Source organism: Chinchilla lanigera, unplaced genomic scaffold, assembly GCF_000276665.1.
Source record: "Chinchilla lanigera isolate Chin_1 unplaced genomic scaffold, ChiLan1.0 scaffold00111, whole genome shotgun sequence".
Lineage (NCBI taxonomy): Eukaryota > Metazoa > Chordata > Mammalia > Rodentia > Chinchillidae > Chinchilla > Chinchilla lanigera.
The window spans coordinates 4,345,464-4,367,161 of NW_004955512.1; the positions used below are offsets into that span (position 1 = coordinate 4,345,464).

The 21,698-nt window shown below is 39.5% G+C and overlaps 1 protein-coding gene across 1 annotated transcript in view; it reads right to left on the reverse strand.

The window, feature by feature from the left end:
- Nucleotides 1-16,823: 16,823 nt before the first annotated feature.
- Nucleotides 16,824-21,698, reverse strand: part of Rorb (RAR-related orphan receptor B) — a 179,146-nt gene continuing 174,271 nt past the window's right edge. Inside the window, exon 10 of the mRNA XM_005408324.2 lies at nt 16,824-17,851. Coding sequence (XP_005408381.1) covers nt 17,696-17,851 — 156 coding nt within the window. The 3' untranslated portion in view covers nt 16,824-17,695. The remainder of the gene's footprint in view (nt 17,852-21,698) is intronic.

Below are 21,698 nucleotides of genomic sequence, written 5' to 3' on the forward strand. Positions count from 1 at the left end.
CTTGGAGAAGCTCTGAGTTCTCCTCTGCCAACTTCTGTAAGTCAAAGCCACCCAGTTTCAACAGAACTGAATGCTTTTTGTGTAATAGACACTGTCTCCTTGAATAGGTAGTTGGGAGTCTAAATGACATGTTTTTCCTAGCACACCAATGTAGATGAGTGGTAATGAGTCTGAATGTTATAAAAAAGAATCTTAAGGGAAAACAAACCAACTACTTGATTCAGCTTGTGGATGACCAGTTCTGCGAGGACATAGTTACAGAAATATCGAGCTAAAAGTAGCCTCTAGGCAGGAAGTCCAGAGGTTTGTATCAGCCTGCTTCTGCCTTCCTTCCATCAGTGCCGGCATGTTCTCAGCTGCTTATGGGGCCAGGCAGGTAGGAAACGAGGAGAGAAAAAACTAGAGAAGTGTCTTGTCTAGTGGCCATGGCCTTGACTGGGCACTAGTCCATGTCAGTGTGGAAACATTTTGCTAGACCTGCTTGTTTGCTTGTTTTCTTACAAAAGAATTTTAAAAAATAAAAGAATTCAAAATTTTAATTTAATATGAAATTTCCTAATTAAGTGAGGACCAAACTAAATATATCACATTTAATATTTGGAATGTAACTTGTGCTATATTCTCTGTCTCTGTCTCTGTCTCTTTCTCTCTGTCTGTCTTTGTCTCTGTCTTTCTGTCTCTCTCTGTCTCTCAGTCTCTCTCTGTGCCTTTCTGTCTGTCTGTCTGTCTCTCTCTTTCTTCTACTAGCTCTTCTGATAAACATCTTGTCAGCCGTCAGGGCTCAGTTTGAACAGCACTCTTTATTTCTTCATTCTATCCTATAGCCATTCCAAATATATTTAATTACTCTTTCTTTTAGTTCCCAGAATCTTCTCTTCAAGTATGTCTTTCGAAGTGTCATTATATTTGCTGGTCAGTCTACCTTGCTACATTTTGAAAACGGCGAAGTTAAAAACCACATTGACCGTCAATTATCCTGGGAACCTGGTATAATGCTTAGCACACAGTAGTGTTTGTTCAGTGAAGGAGGGAAATAGACATGATTCTGGGCTGTGAGGCTTGGGCTCAGATTTCCTCTCTGCTTTACCACTCAGATTCTTCTTGCCAAAAGGCAGGCATTGTGATGTACTTCTTGTACACTTGATCACAATGCCTTGCCTTTAGAAAACTGTTATCCTCGATTTTAGAGGACAAGCAGAAAAATAGATCATATAATCTATGAGAAAAACTAGAGTGGAAAAATTTACTTGTTTTTTGAGCAACTGCCCAGCTATTTCTTTGAAGAATCTATTTTTAAAGAGTGTTTTACTGGGCAATCCAGCAAGAGCAATTGGGCAGGCATTTGTTCTCACTGAGATAAAAGGAAATGTGTGAGCGAAGCAAAAGCTGGATGTTGGGTTGGATGGAACTCTCTAGATAACATCTGGAACTTCTTTCTGGAACATGAATTAGAAGGAATAATCTGACTTTAATTTGGAACCTGTCTGAGTATGAGATTTAAATTCTACTAAAAATAGATGACTTTTTCCCCTCAGAATCATGTCACTTAAACTTCTGAGAGGTGAGGACTCCACAAGTGCAGATAAAACTTCCTTTACAAATTTAAATCCTTTCCTCCCTCATTTTGTCTTAGTATATGTGTGTGATACATAGTGCATTTATGGGAAGGGGAAGTGGTACACTCATGTATCTCATCTTGATCCTTTCTACATCCCCTTCCCCACCTGTCTTTCCCATCCCCTTCCCATCCTTTCAAAGAACTGGTTGTGATCCATTAATCCTTTGCAGGTTTCCGTCTCAATTTCATTAATTTCTGCTCTGATCTTTATAATTTTTTCTTCTATTAGTTTTTGATTTTGTCATTCTTGTTCTTCTAGGACTTTGAGATACTTCATTAGGTTATTTATTTGCAATTATTCTTTTATGTGTACAGCCTCTTTTAGGGCTGCTTTCATCCAGTCCCATTGGTTTTGGTATGTCTTACGGCCATTGTCATTTGATTCTAGGAACTATTTTTTTCTTTCCTGATTTCTTCTGTGACTCATTGATTATTAAATAAGTGTGTTATCTAATCCCCATGTGCTTGCATAGTTTGGATGGTTTCTTTTCCTAGGTTTCTAGCTTCATTCTACTATGATCCAATAGTATACAAGGGATAATTAAATTCTTTTCTATTTACTTATGTATGCTTTATGGCCCATGGTATGGTCTATTTCAGAAAACATTCAATTTGCTGTTGAGAAAAATGTGTTTTCTGTTGTTGTTGGATGAAACACTCGGGGATATCTGTTAAGTCCATTTATTCAGTGGTGTGGTTTAAGTATGATATTTCTTTGTTAATATTTTGTCTGGCTGAGACCTAATTGTACAAGTAGGATATTGAAGTCCCCTACTATCATTGTATTGGTGTCTATTTGTTCTTTTAAGTCAAGTAGTTTTTGTTTCATGAAGTTGGATGCACTGACATCTGGTACATACATATTTACAATTGTTATCTCTTCATGTTGAATTGTTCCCTTTGCCAATGTGCAGTGGCTAACTTCATCTCTTCTGATCAGTTTTGTCTTGAAGTCTGCTATATCTGAAAAGAAGGTAGATATTCTGGCTTGGGGATTCACTTGAATGGAGTATCATCAAATGGTATTCCATTTTTCCATCTTTTCACTTTCAGTCTGCACATGAAGTGTTTTTCCCTCTAGAAAACTAGAGGAAAACTACTGTGTGCTAAGCATTATACCATTCCTTTTGCATGAAGTGTTTTTCCTCCAGACAATGTATGATTTCATTTTTTTAAAAATCCAATCTGCTGGTCTGTGTCTTTTGATTGGGAATGGAGACATTCAGAGTTTTATTTTTAAATATTTATTGAATCTTGTTATTGCATTATTTTCCAGTACTGATTTTTAGTTTTTCTTTTTGTTTAACTACTCTCTCAGCTAGATGTACACTGTCCTTTGTTCTACGGTGCTGTTGACCTTTCCTCTGTCTAGGATTCCCTTAAGTATTTTCTGCAACGCTGATTTAATGGTCATGTATTTCTTTAGAATTTCTTCATCACAGAAAGTCTTCATCAATTTTGAAGGCTAATTTTGTATAATATGATATCTGGGTTGACAATTACTTTGTGGCGAGGTTCTTTTCTGGTCATGGCTATTTGATGTTCTATAATTCTCTTATATTGTAACATTGAACTTTTCCTCTAGATTTGGAAAAATTTCTGCTATGATTTCAGTGAATAACTTTTTTATACCTTTTGAGTCATCTTCTAATTTTTCTTCTATTCTTATAATTCTAAGGTTTTTTATTCTGAGTCATTTAGCAGTTGTCGGATCCAGATTGCGTGGTATCTTCTTGTAGAAATTTAAATCCTAATTTCAGAGAAGAATGGTAAATTAAAAAGAAGAGTTTAGAGAAGTAAAAATTAGACCCTCTCTCTCCCTCATTAATCTAAAATAACTGGTTTTGATACAGCAAGGTAAATATTTTTCTACATCTTTTAGATGATGTGGAATTAAGAGGTTGTCTTAATAGTGTTAAGGGATCATTTTAATAGTAAGCATCTTAATGATTTATACTCTCAAGGCTAGAAACAGTTAAAGTCTCAGAGTCTTTAAATGTAAGAAAAAATAATCAAATTTCTATGTGTATTATGCCTTTTGCTTGTGTAGTATAATCAGGTTATTTTGAAGCATAATTAACAAGAATTTCCTGCACAAATGATGTGGATTTTGGTTTAAAGAGAGGAAGTTTCCATCAGCTGAAGGGGCTGAGAGTTACCATTAACTTTGGGAAAATACTTTCTGACTTGGCTTTCCGTATTCACCTACCCTACCCGGAGTCTTCCCATCCCACCTTAAAATGATATTATATTTTACTTTTCCAAAGGAGAAGATGTCAAATGCCATGTTTGGGGAATCAAGACTTTAGACTTATAATGTGTGGTATAGATAAAAATACAGAAATTTTGAACAAAGATAATACCCAGATAACACCAAGAGGTAGCTCAATACAGATCATAGCTTTGGCAAAGTTCCCTGCTATTTCTGATTTTTTTCTGCTGCCACGTGGGTCTGTAAGAGGATTATTCTTTCCCTTCTTCATCCTCCTGGTGAAATATTTTCACTTGGTCATGAGGAGGTGGTGTATATTTTTTGGGTTCAGGTTGGAATACACAGCAGTACATTTGTTTCCTGGAAAAAGCATGTGGAGGGTGAGGGAATGTTTGGAATTGGCTAGCCATGTTTAAGTTTCAGAATTCCCACTTAATGCAATTACTCCTCTCAACTGCTTCTAGAAGTATATTCAGATGTCTGCAGACTTCCATTTTATTTCCTGATGCTTCTTTTGTTTCTGTCCTTTTCAGTAAGAACAAACTATGTGATTTGTTGATTGATTATGCAGCTTTTCAAAGACTACCCTTACTTTCTTGAAATCTATTTGAAATATCATCATCGCATTGAATAGTAGGAAGTTATAAAATATCACTGGAATGCACACTACGTGAGGTGTGAAATCTTGTCTGTGTGTAAAAGGCTATATAGAGCATTAACTAGTGTTACCTCAGAATGCCACTGTATTTGGAGATAGTATCTGTTATGACTTATATGTAAATGTCTCTCTAATGCCTTTTGTGCTCATAAGTGGGGCTTTTGAGATCTGGCTGGATCATGGGTGTGTAATGCTGGGATTAAGGGTGTGTGATAATTTAATTAGTCCACTGATTGGTTTAGCATAGTTCTGGGTGTGGATAATGAGGAGGCCCACCTTGGGTGTGGGTGGCAACACTCAAAAGGCTTGCAGCGTGGATGGGATAAAAGGGAAAAGGAGGCTTGCAGCTTCTGCTTCCTGCCTCCTGTTTCCCTGCTACAGGCTGTTTCTTCTCTGCGATCCCCCTGTGCCATGTTGCCCTGCCTTGGAGCCAGCAAACTATGGACTGAAACCTCTACAAAGTATGAGAGAAAATGAATCTTTGCTTCTTTAACTTGTGGGTGGTAGGCATTTTGTCCCAGCAACAAGAAAAGCAACTAAGACAGTGCCTGCACAGTGAAAAATTAAAATGAGAACATTAGAGTGGGTCTTAATTCAATATGTCCTTATAAGGGGAAATCTGGACACAGATAGACACGCAGGAAGACCATCATGTGAAGATGAAGGCAGAGATTGTGGGACAAATTCTTCACAGCTCTTAGAAGGAACAAGCCCTGCCAGCACCTTGATCTTGGTTTCTACCTTCCAGAAATATGAGGCAACACTTTTCTGTTGTTTAAGCCACCTAATTTGTAATACTTTTTAACAGCAGCCCAAGCATGGAGCCCCTGCACCATGAGTGATGACCATACTGTGTGACCACAGCAGTTACTCAATGGATAGATGCTGAATGAGTTAGTGGTAGACATGGGACACCTCTGTGATATCTAGAAATTGGGATTAGGTACCTGTGTTCTAGAGCTGTAATAATCAGTGCCTATTTCCCCATGATCCAAATCATGAAGATAGAAAATTCTCTTCTTAGGTGCCCTGTATGAGACATAGTAATCTTTGCTGGGGCAGTCAGCATAGGAGCCTGGAAACTGGCTTTCCATCTTGTAGAAATCCCTGAGGTTGAGAGTTACAAAAAGCCTTAGACACCAGCTTCAACTTAGAAGACAGAAAACAGGGAAGATTACAGAACAGTGTCTAAAAAAATTTCCTTTCATGATAGGCAAATTTTTCTGTATTCATACTTAAGTTTTGGGACCAGATGTTTTCTCAGTACAGGTCAATTTGCATAAAGCAGTATGTATGAAGCAAGTCATTTTATCCTGATGCTTTGATATCTGGGGCCTTCCTGATTTTGGAAACACTGCCCCCTGCTAGGGTCAGTCAATTCCTAGAGTGCTTCTCCTTTGAGTCCACCTTTTGCATGTGAATCAACCACTCCAGAGCCCAGACCCCAACTACCTCCCTTACTGAGCTCTCACAGGCTGTGTCTCTATCCTCCTGGCCTGGCGACTTAAGGGTCAGGTACTAGACAAATAAGGACAGCCCTTACACCCAGAGCTGACTGAAATACAAACTGGCCAATTGCAAGCCTGCTTACACTGTATCATTTGTTCTGCTTCATGGAAACCATGATAAAGGCCTAAGTTCTGCTTGTTCTGATGATCTTCAAATGAACAGATTTATGAGATGAAATGTGAGAACTATTTGGCATAACTGAGAATGGTTGGCATGTGAAAAGCAGACTGGGACCAAGGCTCTTTCAGTCCCTTTATTGAAGCCCTTGAAGTGGCAAAGAGATGCCTGGATGTGCAGTTATACCTGTTCTGCAGTCTCAGGGGCAGAACTAAGTATGGCTGGGAGTGAAATACATGAGAAGGAAGATTTTGTCTTGATATTAAGAAATTAATTAAGCAATTAGAATTGCTAAAAAAAGATAAATAAGTTATGATGAGCAATAATGAGTTCAAGAACAGTAAGTTTTTTGGAAAAATTCAGTCTCCATATAAAGAAATGGACCACCAAAGATGGAAGGGGCTTGGGCTGGGGATTTAGCTCAGCGGCACAGTGCCTGCCTCACAAGCGCAAGGTCATGAGTTCGATTCCCGGTATCAGAGAAAAACAAAAAAACAAAACAAAACAAAACAAAAGATGGAAGGGGTTGAGAGGTTGGAGAAAGAGACAGACAAATCCAGGACTGCCCTGCCTGCCATCTACTGGGGACCTACAGGAAGAAGCTTGTGGCAGTGGCAACAAGACAGGAGGATTTCTGTGTCTGAATAAAGGGTGAAGGGGTTTATATGCTAAGCTACACAAAAGTGTGCAGTGGCCAAAGTGTGTACCTGGCCTATCTAAAAAAATAACTACATCAAGTGTCAGGCGAGAAATAGTCTGGGGATCAGGGTTCTGTAGAACACACTGACTGACTGTCTTAAAGACTGTTTGCTTTATAGGTTGGGGATGGTGGGTCACCTGGCAGGCAAAAAGGAAGCTATGATCAAGATGGTTTTGGTCATGTAAAGTAGAGAATAAGTGACAATATGTAGGGACATCCTATCAGTTTTTAAAAAGTCATAACAAAGTCTATCCTTTACAATTATTAATATGACAACTTTGTCCTCTTGCATACCTATATTTTGTGGACCAAGAAAACAGACTACATAAGAGCAGAACCTCTACCTGTCATCTTGTACCACTGAATTTCCAGTGACCAGTGCCAGGCATGTAATAGTGGATCAATACTTATTTCATTCAATCTATAAGTAGACTGAATACATGTGCACTGAAATATCTGATGGGAATGAGGTGAGAGATGTTTCTGAATTTCCTTCATAAGGTCAGGGATGTTATGGGGTCCCCATTCCCTGTACTTGTTTCCTTGTGCGCATAGGGCTAGACTCCATTTCTCAGTCCCCTTTACTGTTATGTACATCGTGAGATTAATTCTGACTGGTGAAATATATGTGGACCAAGCCATGCCAATGTACAGTGTGATCCAGAGAGTTCTTTTTTTTGCTGTCCTCCCCTTTCAGCCATACACAAAGCATGCGATTCCTAAGAGAGCATTTAAAAAGATCTTTGGCCCACTGCTTCAATGGCTGCAACAGAAACACATGACCATCACTGTAATCATTTCCATCTCTTAAAAAAAAAATAGGTCCTTCTCTAAAATTTCCTACTTGTGCAATGATATAATTCAAGAAATCATCCATCCTCCAGATTCTTTTCGACTGATATTTTGTGATTAGACCAAACCCACTGGAATAGACTTTTATGTGCTTTTATGAATTTGGCTCTCGGATCTCTCCATTTTTTGGTTTCCTGACTAGTTGTATCTTCTGTGAAGACCTAAGAAGATATGTTTAATAGCTCATATTCTACCCACTCAAGCTCCTTTTCTTACTTCTTTTGGCTAAAGCTCTGGAGAAAGGAAGGGAAAGAGAATTCTTCCCATGTCCATTGCCAGTGGGCTGCCATTTTCTTCCCTGTTGTTTATGGTGAGAGCCTAGTGCCTTGCCGGAGAGGGCTTTGCTCAGGCACAAACCCAGTGAGATGACAGCACATGTATGGGTGGCTAAAGCTGGAAAAGAGAGTGGAGGAACCCAGCCATCTGATTGGCACATGCATGCGATGCTTCTATTACGCCATGAGCTTCTGAGGTTTAAGGGTCTATGAGACATTGCGGTCTAGAGTTTTAGTCTCTTAGACTAATATTTATTTACCCAGTTAAGCTTAGCAAGTTGAAGTTCAGAAAACATGGAGAGCAAACTTTTTTTCTTGTTTTTGATGCTGGGGATTGAATTCAGCACCAAGTACATGGCAGGCAAGTGCTGTACCACTGAGCTGCATTTCCAAGAAAACATTTTTCTAATAGAGTGGTTTTATAATCTGAGACACTCTCTGCAAAGATGGCATTAGGGAGTGTGCTTCACCTCTGCCTCTTCTCTGATTGTGTCAGGGGGCTGGTGTCACGTGGGGTGGGGCCAACTCCCAGCAATCCCCTTTGATACCAGCCTGCCCTGCCTCATGCACAGCAGCCTGGTGTGAACATGGGAACACATTGCCAGTTCTTGTTTTTTTAAAAGGCTGAATGTGTAAAACAAAGAATTGAACACTTGAGTGTTAATTCATAATTTTTGATGATGCTGTCAAACAGAGGTTAATAACTGTCATATTCTATGATCCAAGCTGAATTTGAAACTGGTAAGTTTCTTTGGAGATTCCTCCAAAAACTAGGCCTAGAGGTCCCATTCAACCCAGCTATCCCCCTGCTTGGTATTTTCCCAGAAGGTCTAAAAACATCATATCACAGTGATGTATGTGCACCTATGTTCATAGCAGCACAATTTGTAATTGCTAAAATGTGGAAGCAACCCAAATGTCCATCCACTGAGGATTGGATAAGAAAATTGTGGTACTTTTATATAATGGAATATTACTCAGCTGTAAAGAAAGATAAACTCGAGGCTTTTATAGGCAAATGGTCACAACTAGAGACCATACTCATAAGCGAAATAAATCAAACATACATGTGCAAGCACCGCATTGTTTTTCTAGTGTAAAGCCTGAAAGAGTTAATTTAATCTAGGAGATATGATAGACATTGAGAATTGATAGGAAAGCACTCTTAGGTAAAGGATAACTGGGATATGGGAAAAGAGAAGGGAAAGAAGGAGAAAGTTTGTATATATGTATATGCAGGATAGTTAACACGGGTGTTCTACTGTCCTGTATTTCCTTGCTGAAAGAAACTGTCAGTGAGGCATTGGTTGATTAGCTTTGTATGTCTATATGTGTTTTCAGGACAAACTACATTGAAGATATCAATATGTAATACAATAAGCATTGTTAATTCCCTACCACTCTGTTTGTAACTCTGTAATGTCTGTACTGATCCTATGCTATTTTGTAAAATGTTGTCGGTTTGTTAGCATTTTCCTCCTTTAATTTCTAAAATAAAAAAAAAAAAAGAAACTGGTAAGTTTCATCTTGTATTTCACTACTGCTTCAATCTGGGTTTCTGACAAAACTTTAAGTGACTTTATAGTGAAGAATTCTGGGATCAGTGGTAGGTGACAGTACAGGAGCTGGGGACAAGGTGTGATAATACGCTTAGTCTCTTACTGGACACTGTGGACCTGATTAGAAACCAATGAAATATACGTGGACATATTCCCACGTCATAAACGGTGCTGGCGTAGAAACACCGTGTCTGTGTACTCTGATGAGGGCCACACGGGATGCAGGTGTCCTGAGTGGAGGTGCTACTGGGACGTTCTGCAGGGTTTTCCTGGGTCCTGAGAGAAACTGACGAAACTTTATAGAAGGTTTTCTTTCTCAGACCCATCGTGTTAAGTCAATGTTTTCACTTTAAAAATCTGTTACATATGTCTTTAAATTACTTTTTTGGAGTATTTTGGTTCTCGGGACCCTACTGTCTCTTTCAGAATTGCTTTTTTTCACACCACTGGGAGGCTCTGATTATCCTCAGTTGGTCCCCATGACAGTGTGTCTCCAAATAAGATTCAGAGCATTCATAGGTTTGCACACACTGGTGTTTTGTTAAAAAAAAAAGGTCAGGTCCAGAGACATAATCATCATTACCCAAAAGCTTTCCTCTGTGTAGGGGTCATTATGTTGGCTTCAGACAGGTTGCAGCTCTGTCGTATAGTGTTCGTGGGTGATTGCTTACGGCTCTGTTCCTGAAAGTGCTGAGAAGAGAGAGGATGTTCTCATTTTGACTGCAACTTGGTCAGGTGTTTGGCTGGAAGGAAGACCAGGCCTTTTCCCAATGAGCAATTCTGACTCAGGCCAGGTCGTGGAGGACCCAGGATTTTCCAGGAAAAAAAAAAATTACCCTCAAGTTATGGGAAAGAGGGCAGCTCTGTGGGTAAGACTTCCAGAAACTAAGTTTTCATAGTCAAACTTACTTGTCCTTTTCACCTTCTCCTTTTTCCCCAAGGGTTAAGAAGACCAGCAGGCAACTTTTTTCTTTTTCTTTTAATTTTGTTCAGCATTAAAGGAGGGAACTTCATAAACATTGATTGTCATTTACAGAAAACATTCAGAAATCATGTGTGCATCATCAGGAAATGCTAACAGTATTCAACTAAGAGTTTACAGGACGTAAAATAAGGACAAAACCTATTACATTCTAAAGTAATATAAAACTCTTTTTTCATTGTTAGGGTGTGCTGTTTTAATCTAGTATATTTATAATTAAAAAAAAAATCTCAATGCTTACTTCCTAAATGACTCAGGCTGCAGTTTTACTCACATATACAGAAATTAGGGCTTAGATATTAAACAAGGAGAGAGAGACCAGAAGATTGTAGATTTTAAAACTATATATGTCACTGGATTTATCTGTAGTTTGCCGTTTGCCTCTATAGGCTGATAAGAATACATGGTAATAATGTAATTAAGCTCCAGAAAAATCAATGATTGACTACAGGAGGCATTCTTCTTTAAAAAAGTATAATTATGCTTTTCAGAGTGAATACTCTTACTTTACATAGTTGTGGCAGTGCAGCCTTTGTGCATTGCCCACAGTGTGCATGCTAATGAGATGCATAATGTACCCTTCCCGGCTGCCTCTCCGGGCACAGCTGAGGTCAGCAGGGACAGCCAAAGCCCCGGACAGGACAGTCCGCGCTTTGGTTCAACCTCTGGAGAATGTAGAGCCTGCACTTCCCAGGTGTAGGCTGGAGCTAAGGTAAAAACATTAAATCTGAATGTTGGAAGTATACGAAAATCATTTCTCTCAATCCTAAAAGCAAGGAAGCATTGTCAGGGATTTCAAAAATATTGGAAAGTCTCATTTTAAATCTAAATATCTTTTTTTCTTATAAATCGATCATCATAAAATACTAGCCTTTTAAAGTCCTATCTGGGACGCAGGACAAGCATCAGTGTCATCGGCCCTGCTCCTGCCTGTGTGGCTATGCTCACAACACCTTAGATTTTCCTCCTTTTCAGTCTCTCCCCTTCCCTCCCCCAGGTCCTGTACAACATTTATTTGGTGAAGGTCAGTTATGGCTTCAGCGAATTCGTGGTCTGACCTCAGGTTATTAATAAGAAATAAACATGTACAAAAATATTTTGTTCATCAGAAAGTGGAGTTTGTTTTCCATAAGCTATTCCATGCAGAAAGGATTTGGACAAAGCCTTTTGCTATGAGGAAAGATGACTTAGACAGCATTTTTAAAAAATGTTCCTTTTTCATATTGTTTCGTTCAGATAGGGTTGGTGGTTCCTAAGCCAATCTCCAGTACAAATTCTTTGGAGCAGAGTTAATTGACAGCCTTGTCCCTTTCTCAGTTGTTTTACAAAAAGTGTACACTTAACACCAAAGACCCGTCAGGATGCTTAAACTGTTACAACCAGTTTCCATTAAAAAACCGAGAAGTACATAACACTCAGAAAGGAAGCAAGTACATATTTGCTCTTTGTTGTTTTCCCCCTCTAAAAAAATTGTTACAAAGTCTTATGCTTAAACAGAGACATAGAAAAATCAGTGTATTCACTGTCTCCAGTTATTTACAGCAAAAATTACAGAGACAGCATACATTGTATTAGACCTTCCACAAGCATATATTAAAAGTAATTACATTTGAAAAAATATTTTTATTTTTCCTCTACATTTCTACAATACATACTCAGTTTTCTGTGGGTACAGTTTTCATTCTGGTGTGAAGCAGATAGTACTGTGTTTAGATGTGGGCTTTGTGGCTTGTAGACCTCACCTGTTTCTCTGTGTCGTCGTGACCAAGGGACCAGGACGTGCGCCATGTCACAGCCAGAGGAGTGTAGTCCAATGTAAGGATCATGCCGCCCAGTTGGGTGCAGATACTGTGTGTTTCCCTGAACTGGGCTCATTAAATTCCAGTGCTTTATTTTTGGTCATGAGAACCAAAACGGAGCTGCTTTTCTGACCTACTGGAGGTTGTGCTTGTGGCCCTGTGGGAGGCAAAGATTACTGGGGCCAGTTCACTTTGGAGAAATTTCAGGAGCTTAGGAAAACAGTGCACAAACAGACAGCCCCCACCTGCTGCATAGGAACCCATGGTCTGCGCTTGGGAGCGAGGGAGGACTACGCTCTCAGGATTGCAGAATGAATTCTTCAGACGCATACAACTAAGGAAGAGTGGGAACTTGTCACAGGTATTGAAGCCACATATTTAAAGACACACTGAGACTCAAAAAAATGTCAGTTGTGCCCTTGACTTCAGAGAAAAGTGGCAAGAAATCTAGCCTCCTGCCTCTCTGATGATGGGAGTTCAGGCAAGACAAATAAAAGTACCTCTTCTAAGGCATCACTAAATTGAATTTTCTTTCTTGTTTAGACGGCTGTGTTGTCCAGCTGACCCCTTACTGTATATATCTGTGAGTAGTGATCATTAAATATGGGAACCACAGTGGGAATCAGAAGGGCAAGATCCCTCTTTCTTCCTGTCCACCTTAGTATAATTCTGATAATGCCATTCTTGCTTGAGTCTGGCTAGACTTGCTCCAGTTGAACAGGATCCTAAGTGGGATTTTTGATTTAAGCCAGAGGTTGGGAGCTGGCAGTCCATGAGGTCCCCTCCTGTTCTGAGATAAGTGTGTTTGGTCTGCCTGAAACTCTGAATCACTTGCCACCATTTACAACTTGAGAGAGTTCATAAAATTCAGAAGCTCGAGCAATGTAGCTTCAGCCAAGTAGCGGGCATCCCGTTTTAGGTGGGGCATTTCCAGCTCTGCCAGCTTCCACCATGCTGCCTCACTCATCTGTACCTACTCCCTGGCCCTTTTACTTTTTTGAAATTTTACCCTCAGTTTTAAATGAACACAACCTCTGGTCCTGAGGCCTGCCCCACCCCCCGGAAAAGAAAGTTATTAACTCATTCCTGAAAGACCCCGTGGGCTCTTACATTAGCTCTTTGCTCTAGTTGCCACTGCGACCAGCATTGGCAAACAGAACATCAAATAGCACCTTATCTAGAGCAGATGGTGGGTTTTCCCCTCTCCTTTACAAAGGGTCACTCCAGATGTACCCTTTACAGTGTTGCTGTCCTGTTGAATGGTGCTTCTGCTGGGGCACATGCATCCTTGTCTGAATTTACTACCCATTGTAGTAACTTCATTGGGAACAAAAGTTTATAGAGGCAAAAAAAAAAAGTCAGGCAGAAACTATTTCTTCTAATTTCCAAATTCAGTAGAAGTTTTCCTTGCCTCTATAATAAGCAGAAACAAACAATAGATTGATGCTGACATTTGCATCTAACTGGTGGTTTTGAAAACACACCGGCAAGTTTTAGGTTGTCCTTCGGAACACAAGAATGAGTTTTGCATTCAAGCCCGGTACAAGTAGCACTGCAGCAAGGAAGAGCTGGCTCTCCACCAGTTTTCTCCAGATTGGCTTGACTGCTGGAAAGCTACATGTTGCAAAAGCCAGTCAGGATAGAAAGGATCTGCTCTCTACCTGGCATCTCCTGTTAATATCCAGACTTTGTTACAATTCAGGGTCTCTTAGATTCAGCCAAAGAAATCTAATTATCCAAGAGGCCACTGTATTTTCTGTTTAACTTACAAGTTCTTTAACCCAAAGCTCCAAAGACAGTGTTAAAACAAAGGAAATCCAGAAAGGATGTTTTTTAGAAACTACCACTCTAACCTCTACTTTTAGTTTAGGGATAAGAGAGCCATAGGCAAAGGGAATATTAGATGACCCAGGTCATAGAATACAGGGATATCTGTGGGAAGTCAGACTAGATTTGGAATCCCTTTATTCTCCTATTTTCCCTCCAACCTTTGCCCTTCTTTTTACAGACCACAGACAGGTACATTCCTGTGTGAATTTACGCGGCTTCACTTCCTTGTCAATTTCACTGAATTCCAGTTAGATTTCTGTATTTTCCTTGCTCAGGACTTGCACAGGAAACTCAGATTTGCTGGGAATTAAATATGCCTATTCCTATAAATGAGGCAGCTAGATTATTTGGCTCTTAGCAGATTTTAGAAAATGAAACTAAGTTGTTCTCGTGTATAACTATTAGGCAAATAGATTCAGTTTGGGACATGAATTTACACACTGGTCTGAAAGCCTTGTCAGAGAGGTTCTCTCACTGGCATCTTTAATTCATGCCATTTACATTTTGTTGTCACTTTCCTGTTTTTCCTCCTTCTTGATGTATCTTTTTTTTTTTTTAAATGAAATATCCCTGAGCGGATACAGTGCAACATCTGCATTAAGCATTGATTGTCATTTACAAAGCATGAAGCAAGATGCACAGAATGTGGATTCCTTCTTCCAGTGCACACCTTTCCATGAATGTGTTGTGAACATTTGTTAGTTCTTGGTGGGGAGGGAAGGAATTAAGTGCTGGGGTTGCATTGCTAGAGAGAAAGTTGTTCTTATCAAAATTTGAAAACACTTTGACATGTTGTCAGATGAAATGCTGAAAGGACAGTTTTTAAAAGGCTTTGTTACCTTGAAAAACTCAACTTGAAAATTTGGCAATGTAGCCCAAACTGGAAATTTCTTTCTCAACTGAAGTGGCTGAGCAACATACTGGTTTCCACTGCGTTGTTCTGGTTCAGTTGCTAGCTCTGTTTTCTGTCCCCTAGCTTCAAAAGGTTCATGCTGTCCCAGTGAAATGCTTGCAGTAGTGGAAATGACACAAATTCAAAGCCAGTACCTCCTGAGGCAAGTGTGGGGAACAATCTTTTTCCTACATCACCCATGGGACAAGAGCAGAAAAAAATTCTCTGCTCCTTCATCAACTGAGCCAATTTAAATCCTCCAAGGTAAACTGGAGGCCACAAATGATTCTCTGTGCAACTGAGCAGGAGTTACAGGCTGGCAACGGGAAACACGGCCAACAGAACAATGAAAACAAAGTTGGACATAAGTTCAAAGCTCAAAGGGAAACACCAAGTAGACACATTAAGCATCGCCTATCACAAGCCAATCATAAAACATACATTGCATTTGGAAACAGCTTGGTTTAATTGAGTGCCTTCCATTACCCTGTTTTCCTAGCAATCAGTAAAGTAATCTTTCCATTAGAAGGAAATATGACTCTTGGAATTAATTCTTTATACAAAGAGCTAGCAGGAGTGACATTTACACCAAAAAGAATTAAGTCCCTGTAGCAGCATAATAAGCAGTCTACAGCTGTCTTCTTAGAACCAAAGGTAATTTGGTTCAATGTAGTTAAATTAATTGAATATAACAGTAGTTGAGAAAGAGATTCATTATTTTAAAGCCTTTTTGTTTTTCCCCAGTGGTTAGGAATTCATCAATCATGAGGTGAGAAAAGGCTCTGTTTCCTAAAAGGAAAAGACTAACACTACTGTTTTGATCATCAGTCGGGAGTTCTGAGGCACCTTGGAGATGACTCTCAACCATGAACTTCAGGAGAGCATAGGATATGAAAAAAATCAAGGTTTCCACTGATGGAAATTTACAAAGTAGGTGTGTGTGTGTGTGTGTGTGTGTATGTGTGTGTGGTGTCTGACAAGGAGAAAATGGCAGGTTGGGGACTAGGCTACACATACACAAGTACATAATTTATTGTCTTCTACACAAACATCTCCCCTAATTTCCTTTTTAATTGTCTTCCTTTGGATCAGATAATACCACAGGCATAGGGCTCCAGGAAGCAGTCAGAATGCATGCCTTGCAATTTATGCTTTTCTGATGCTTAAAGTCACCAGAGACCTGGTGAAAATGGGAGAACTTGCAGAAAAAGTCCACACTTTCTGATTCTGATGTTACCAATGAACTCTGAACTTCTGATTCTGATATTACCAATGAAGTTTTACAAGTTGCTAAAATCAATCTTACAGTGGATGGAAGATATAATTTCAAACCACACTGGTAATAGTTTTGGCATAGGAGTATATTAGTTCCATAGAATAAACATGAATGGTTTTCAAATTTGTTAATTTTCTGATATATTTTTATAATACGGTGTTTTGGAATTGAAAACAACTACTGGGCCCAGAATAGAAGGACACAGAAAAGTCCTGCCTCTTCCACCTTTATTGACACTTTTTCTAACAAATGTATAAGGAAAATATAAAAATTATTTCTTTATTTTGCATGTTCTATTTCTGCCTCTTATTTGCCAAAACATGGTGAGAGAGAAAATGCTTGCATAAAGGGGCACTGGAACCCCATGTTCTGATCTTTCATTCTAATTTCACTAGAAAAAAATGCTGGTGGTCATAATCCACAGGACTGTATTTTTTGGTTGACAACAAGGAGCACCGAAGTCAAGCTTTTTTCACAATTGGAAATCCAAATCCAAAGAAAAAGTGTTTTTTAATGTGTTTTGGTGAAAAATAGAAACTAATTGTTTGGTCAAAAAAAAAAAAGTACTGGCTCTTGCCATATTATTTGCAGCTCAATTCTTAAAACAGGAAAATGGCTCCAAATACTGCCCCCAAGTATGTACCATCCTGACAAGGCTTTGATATCATTGATAGAAACAGCATTTTTATATAGAGGCCGTGCATTATACTGATTCCTCTGTAGACTTATTTTTGAACTGGTACCATCCTGCTCCTGACTACGGATGAAAACTCTGGCTGGAAAAACAAAACCCTGATTGTCTAACATAAAAGTAACATGTAACACAGAAAGTAAATAATATAAGAGAGCCTGATTGAACCTCCATTGCTAGTCGGTATGGTATTTTAAGCCACAGTGCATGTGCATGTATAAGTAATAGTCATATATAATATTCTCATATATTATATACTTATTACATACATGCACAGTACTTTCCAAGACAGCTACAAATTTACACATGCATCAACTATCTAAAAACATAGAAATAGATAAGCCTATTAAGTAGAATTTTCTTAAATTATATTTGAACAATCAACAGGAAAAGTAATCATGTAAAGTACTGCTCTGTTCTTGTATATATCTACAATAAAATTCTATAAACAGTTGTCTTCAAAACATACCCGAATAAAATTAAAAAAGGGTAATACCCAGTGTCCTATATTTGTATATTTATGGTCATTTCAAAAACAAACAAACAAAAGAGCCCCACTCAGGTGCATATTTACATTCTTCAAACTGTAGCGGTGAAAAATAATTCTATTAAGTGCAGGACATTCCTAATGTTGCAGTAGTGACATTTTTCTTAAGTCTTCATGACATTGCTTTTGTCTTAATGGTGACGCATTCCACGACTATGAGACAGTTCTCTGGTCCCCTTCATTTGCACACCGTGGTACAGTCCGGATTAAAGAGCTCCTTGTACAACGGAGGAAACAGTGTATTCACTATGTCTGGATGAGATTGCTTAAATACCTGCAGCTTCTCCCCGTGCAAGTTGCACACAGCTGTGATGGTTGGTATCTTGGCTATTAACTGCAGAGTGGAGACACAGGGAGGGAGACAAAGAAGGAAGCTCATTAGTGCTCTGTCCTCTGAATCAGTGTCTTCTCTGGTCCCAGATAAAGGTAAACGGCTTCGGAAAAAGATGTTCAGAATAAAAGCAGGCTTGCTTTCAACCTCTCTTTAGAACAAAACAACTCCCACCTGCAACTTCTAAGGGAAAAATCAAGAGAAAAAAAGAAAGCAGGGCCAAGCTTCCGGATTCATTGTTCTTAAATAAAGTAATATGGGACGTATTCTGGTATAATATTTACAAGTAGATGCTCTGCAGACAGGCTGCCTATGTCAGAATCCTGCTTCTAAAATAGCTTACTTACAATGTGGCTGCCACATACTTCTGTCTCAGTTTTCTTATTTGTAAAATGGGCTCTTTTTTTTTTGTTTTTTTTTTCCCCTGGTACTGGGAATCGAACTCATGACCTTGCGATTGCCCGGCAGGCGCTGTGCCGCTGAGTTAAATCCCCAGCCCCCAAATGGGCTTTTGGATAGTATCAGCTTAATGGTGTTGTTGCTTAGACTCAGTAATAATTTGCATAAAACTGTTAAGGATACTGTAGGTGGGGAGCACACCTGTTAGCTAATATTATGTCCCATCACTTCCTGCAGATCTGTATGACATGAATACTAAATTTTAACTTTGTAGGTGATAATGTTCGGAGACTATAGCCAACTGTGTGAGGTATAACCCATAATTATCTGTCTTTCTTGGCACTCAAATCCACTAAAACCATCAGTGTCCCTCGAATTCTTTTCCAGTGTAGGAATGAGATGAAACCTATGGTTAATCAAGAAAGAAGTCTGCAGGTCCCTGCCACTTAGCTCACTTAAGGAGGCATTTAGAAAATGAGTGAGAGAATATAAACTTTATAATTGGTATTTTAGACATTTACGTCTCAAGGAGGATGTCAGTTTTTGAGTTAATACCCAGAAGATAATGTTTTATAATAATTTAAAAAATCCACAGTTTGCTAAATGCTACATAGTTCTTAAGATATGAACAATTCCAGCTTTTAAGACACTTATAATTGAGGAGAATTTCAAATCCACTGTGTCAAAAGAAGTTTAAACAAACTTGTGATTATACTACTGTGAGGAGTGAGATATGTTCTCACTGAGAACAGTGTTCAGGAAGAGAACACGATAGCTCGTCTGGCGAATAGTCGTATGTCATACACTGAAAATGTTGATGTTAAAATGCAATGAAGTAAAACCCATCTCATCACCAATTAAGCCCATCATGCGCTCTACTCCTGTTCAATAATAAGAATCCACTCCAGCCTTTGAAGTAAAAGAGGAAATAATAATTACTTTTTTGTTTTTCAAAATCAGAAATTTCCATTCTTTAACTTTCTTTTAAACAGCTAATAACTGTATAACCTTACTCTGAGCTACTTAAAAATAGCACCAGGATTAGAGCCGTTGACACACTAAAGGAATCTAGAATACCTACAGGCCTCTGAGGGCTCAGACTTTCCAACCTACCATCTCCACTGCTACTGAAAGAGGGAGAGAAATGAAAAATGTATAGAGTATGTCTATAGGATAGATGTTAAATTTTACATTGGGAATCAAGACTTTCTCTCCAACATTATGAATTAAATTTTTTTCATTCATGGTACTCCATGATTAATTGCATGTTTACTATGTAGCATGCCCTCAGCTAGACACCAGAATGCACAAAACAGTTATGGTTCTTGTTTATAGTCTATGTGTGAAGACAGATGGGAATAAAGTTACCACACTGTCAAAAGCAGATGGAAAAACTGTGGTGAGAGCCATAGAATGGTGGCTCAGCAGGGGTAGCTAATAGTGTGTTCTGACTTCTTGTGGAAGCTGGAGAAGGCTTTCTTGAGGAGGTGACAGTGACTCTGACATCCAAAGGGAGAGCAGACAATAATTAGACACTGGGGGAGCAGAGATATTATACGCCCAGGATCACAGGTAAAGACACTGTGGTGCCTGGTGCACTAAAAGAAGTGAAGGTAGCGCAGGGTCTGCGCAGCACTGGGTGAGTGTGTGTGAGGGTAATTATAGAGAGATGCACAGGGCCAGATTACGGGAGCCCATGTGGTCCATATTCTTTGAAAGAATATTCAGCAACATAAACACAATCAGAACCTCATTCTGAGAGATTTACTATGAGTCCAGGTTGGAAAACTGTCTTTTCTATATCTTCATAGGTAAAGAGTGTATGAGCATCCACTTAACCAGAGTCTTTTGGAAAATTATTCAAGATTTCTTAACCAGGTGGCTCACATAGAAAACTGCAACAATTTACACACACTACAATTCTCTTGCACGTTACAATTCTGCCTGAAATAGCTATTGAATGCAGACAGTCTTTGAAAGTTTTCTACAATCACCTGCCATCGAATTGATAATGTGCAAAGCTCCTGAAACTTCCAGATGCAACCCTAATGATCATCAATCTTCAGTGTGCAGAAGAAACACCTGTGTGCTTCCTGCAACTGCAGGGATTTGTTCTCACTAAGTCTGAGTGGAGCTAAATGCCATGTTCAAAACAAATATCCCGGGCCAACACTGATGTTGTGGGTCCCTGAAAAAGACTTGGAAAACACTGGTGCAGAGGTTCAAATCTTATACATTTACAACTGGCTTTCAAGACTGAGAAGTAAACTCATCATATTTGAGGCAGTCCTGTTAGCTGAATATCAAGTTAGCTGGTTAACAGGAAGCAGACAAGGACATTATTATTTCTAGAGAGAGGTTTGAACTAACCTAGTTCTACTTAATCTGAGGAGAGAGAGATGATGACATTCCTGAGCTCCCTGAGGCACACAAACATTGCACAGAGAGGACTCTTCTAGGATAAAGAACATGGGTTTTGGAGGGAGCCTGGCTGGGTGTGGACCCTTGCTCTGCCATTTACAGTTGTGAGATCTTGGGCAAGTCCCCTGACCTCTCAGCTTCCTGATCAGCTAGGTAGATGGATGGAGATTGTAACAATCCCTGCCTCTGAGGCAAGCTGAAAGGAATTCTCGAGCACACACAAACGTTTGCGCAGTGATGCCTGGTGTGCAGTGGAAACATAAACAGTGAACGTCATGCATCTATTTCTGTTGTCATACTTCCTTCAAGGAGAGGAAGCCTCAAGGCCATGATATTCAGTCAAATGACATGGTGGGCAGAACTCAGTTTAACCCTTTACCAAGCACCAAATCTGCGTCTCAGTATTTTGCATGTTATGGCATGGGACAACCAGCCATTTACTTTCACTGAAAGGAAAAAGAAAAATTATAAAGACTTTGCCTTTTCTTATAGTAATCAAGTTGTCCTTTTTATTAGCTGTGAGTTTCATTCATCCCTAGTTCTGCCCCTTTTTTATGGGGTTTAAATCCTGTCTCTTTTGCTCATCTCTAGGATGGGCCAGATGTTTAAAGAGAACACGAACCACTGTAGCGAAGAGCACTGACAAAGGTAAAGCATCTCTGCAACCCCCAAGCTCTCAGAAAAGGCTGGTTGAGAGATGGTGTCCAGTCAGTTGTGAGAGGAAGTGCTGGCGAGCCACCATTCTGTAGGCCGGATGGGCCAGGAGGCTGCACAGAGCAGCGGCAGCCCTTGTCAGAGCCCAGAAGGGTCTGGCAAGGAAGCAGCAGGCAGTCACTTATTGCTCATTAATATTATGTACTGCGGCTCGGAGACTCCCATTTCAAAGGGAGCTCAGAGAAGTCTCAGCAGCAGTTAATGGTTCAACAACTTTTTAAACAGTTGGGGAGGTGATCCGGAAGCGCTTGGAGGTGGAGGGTGTAGTCAATTGCAAATCATCGTGAAATTCCTTCATGTTTATGTAATCCCCATA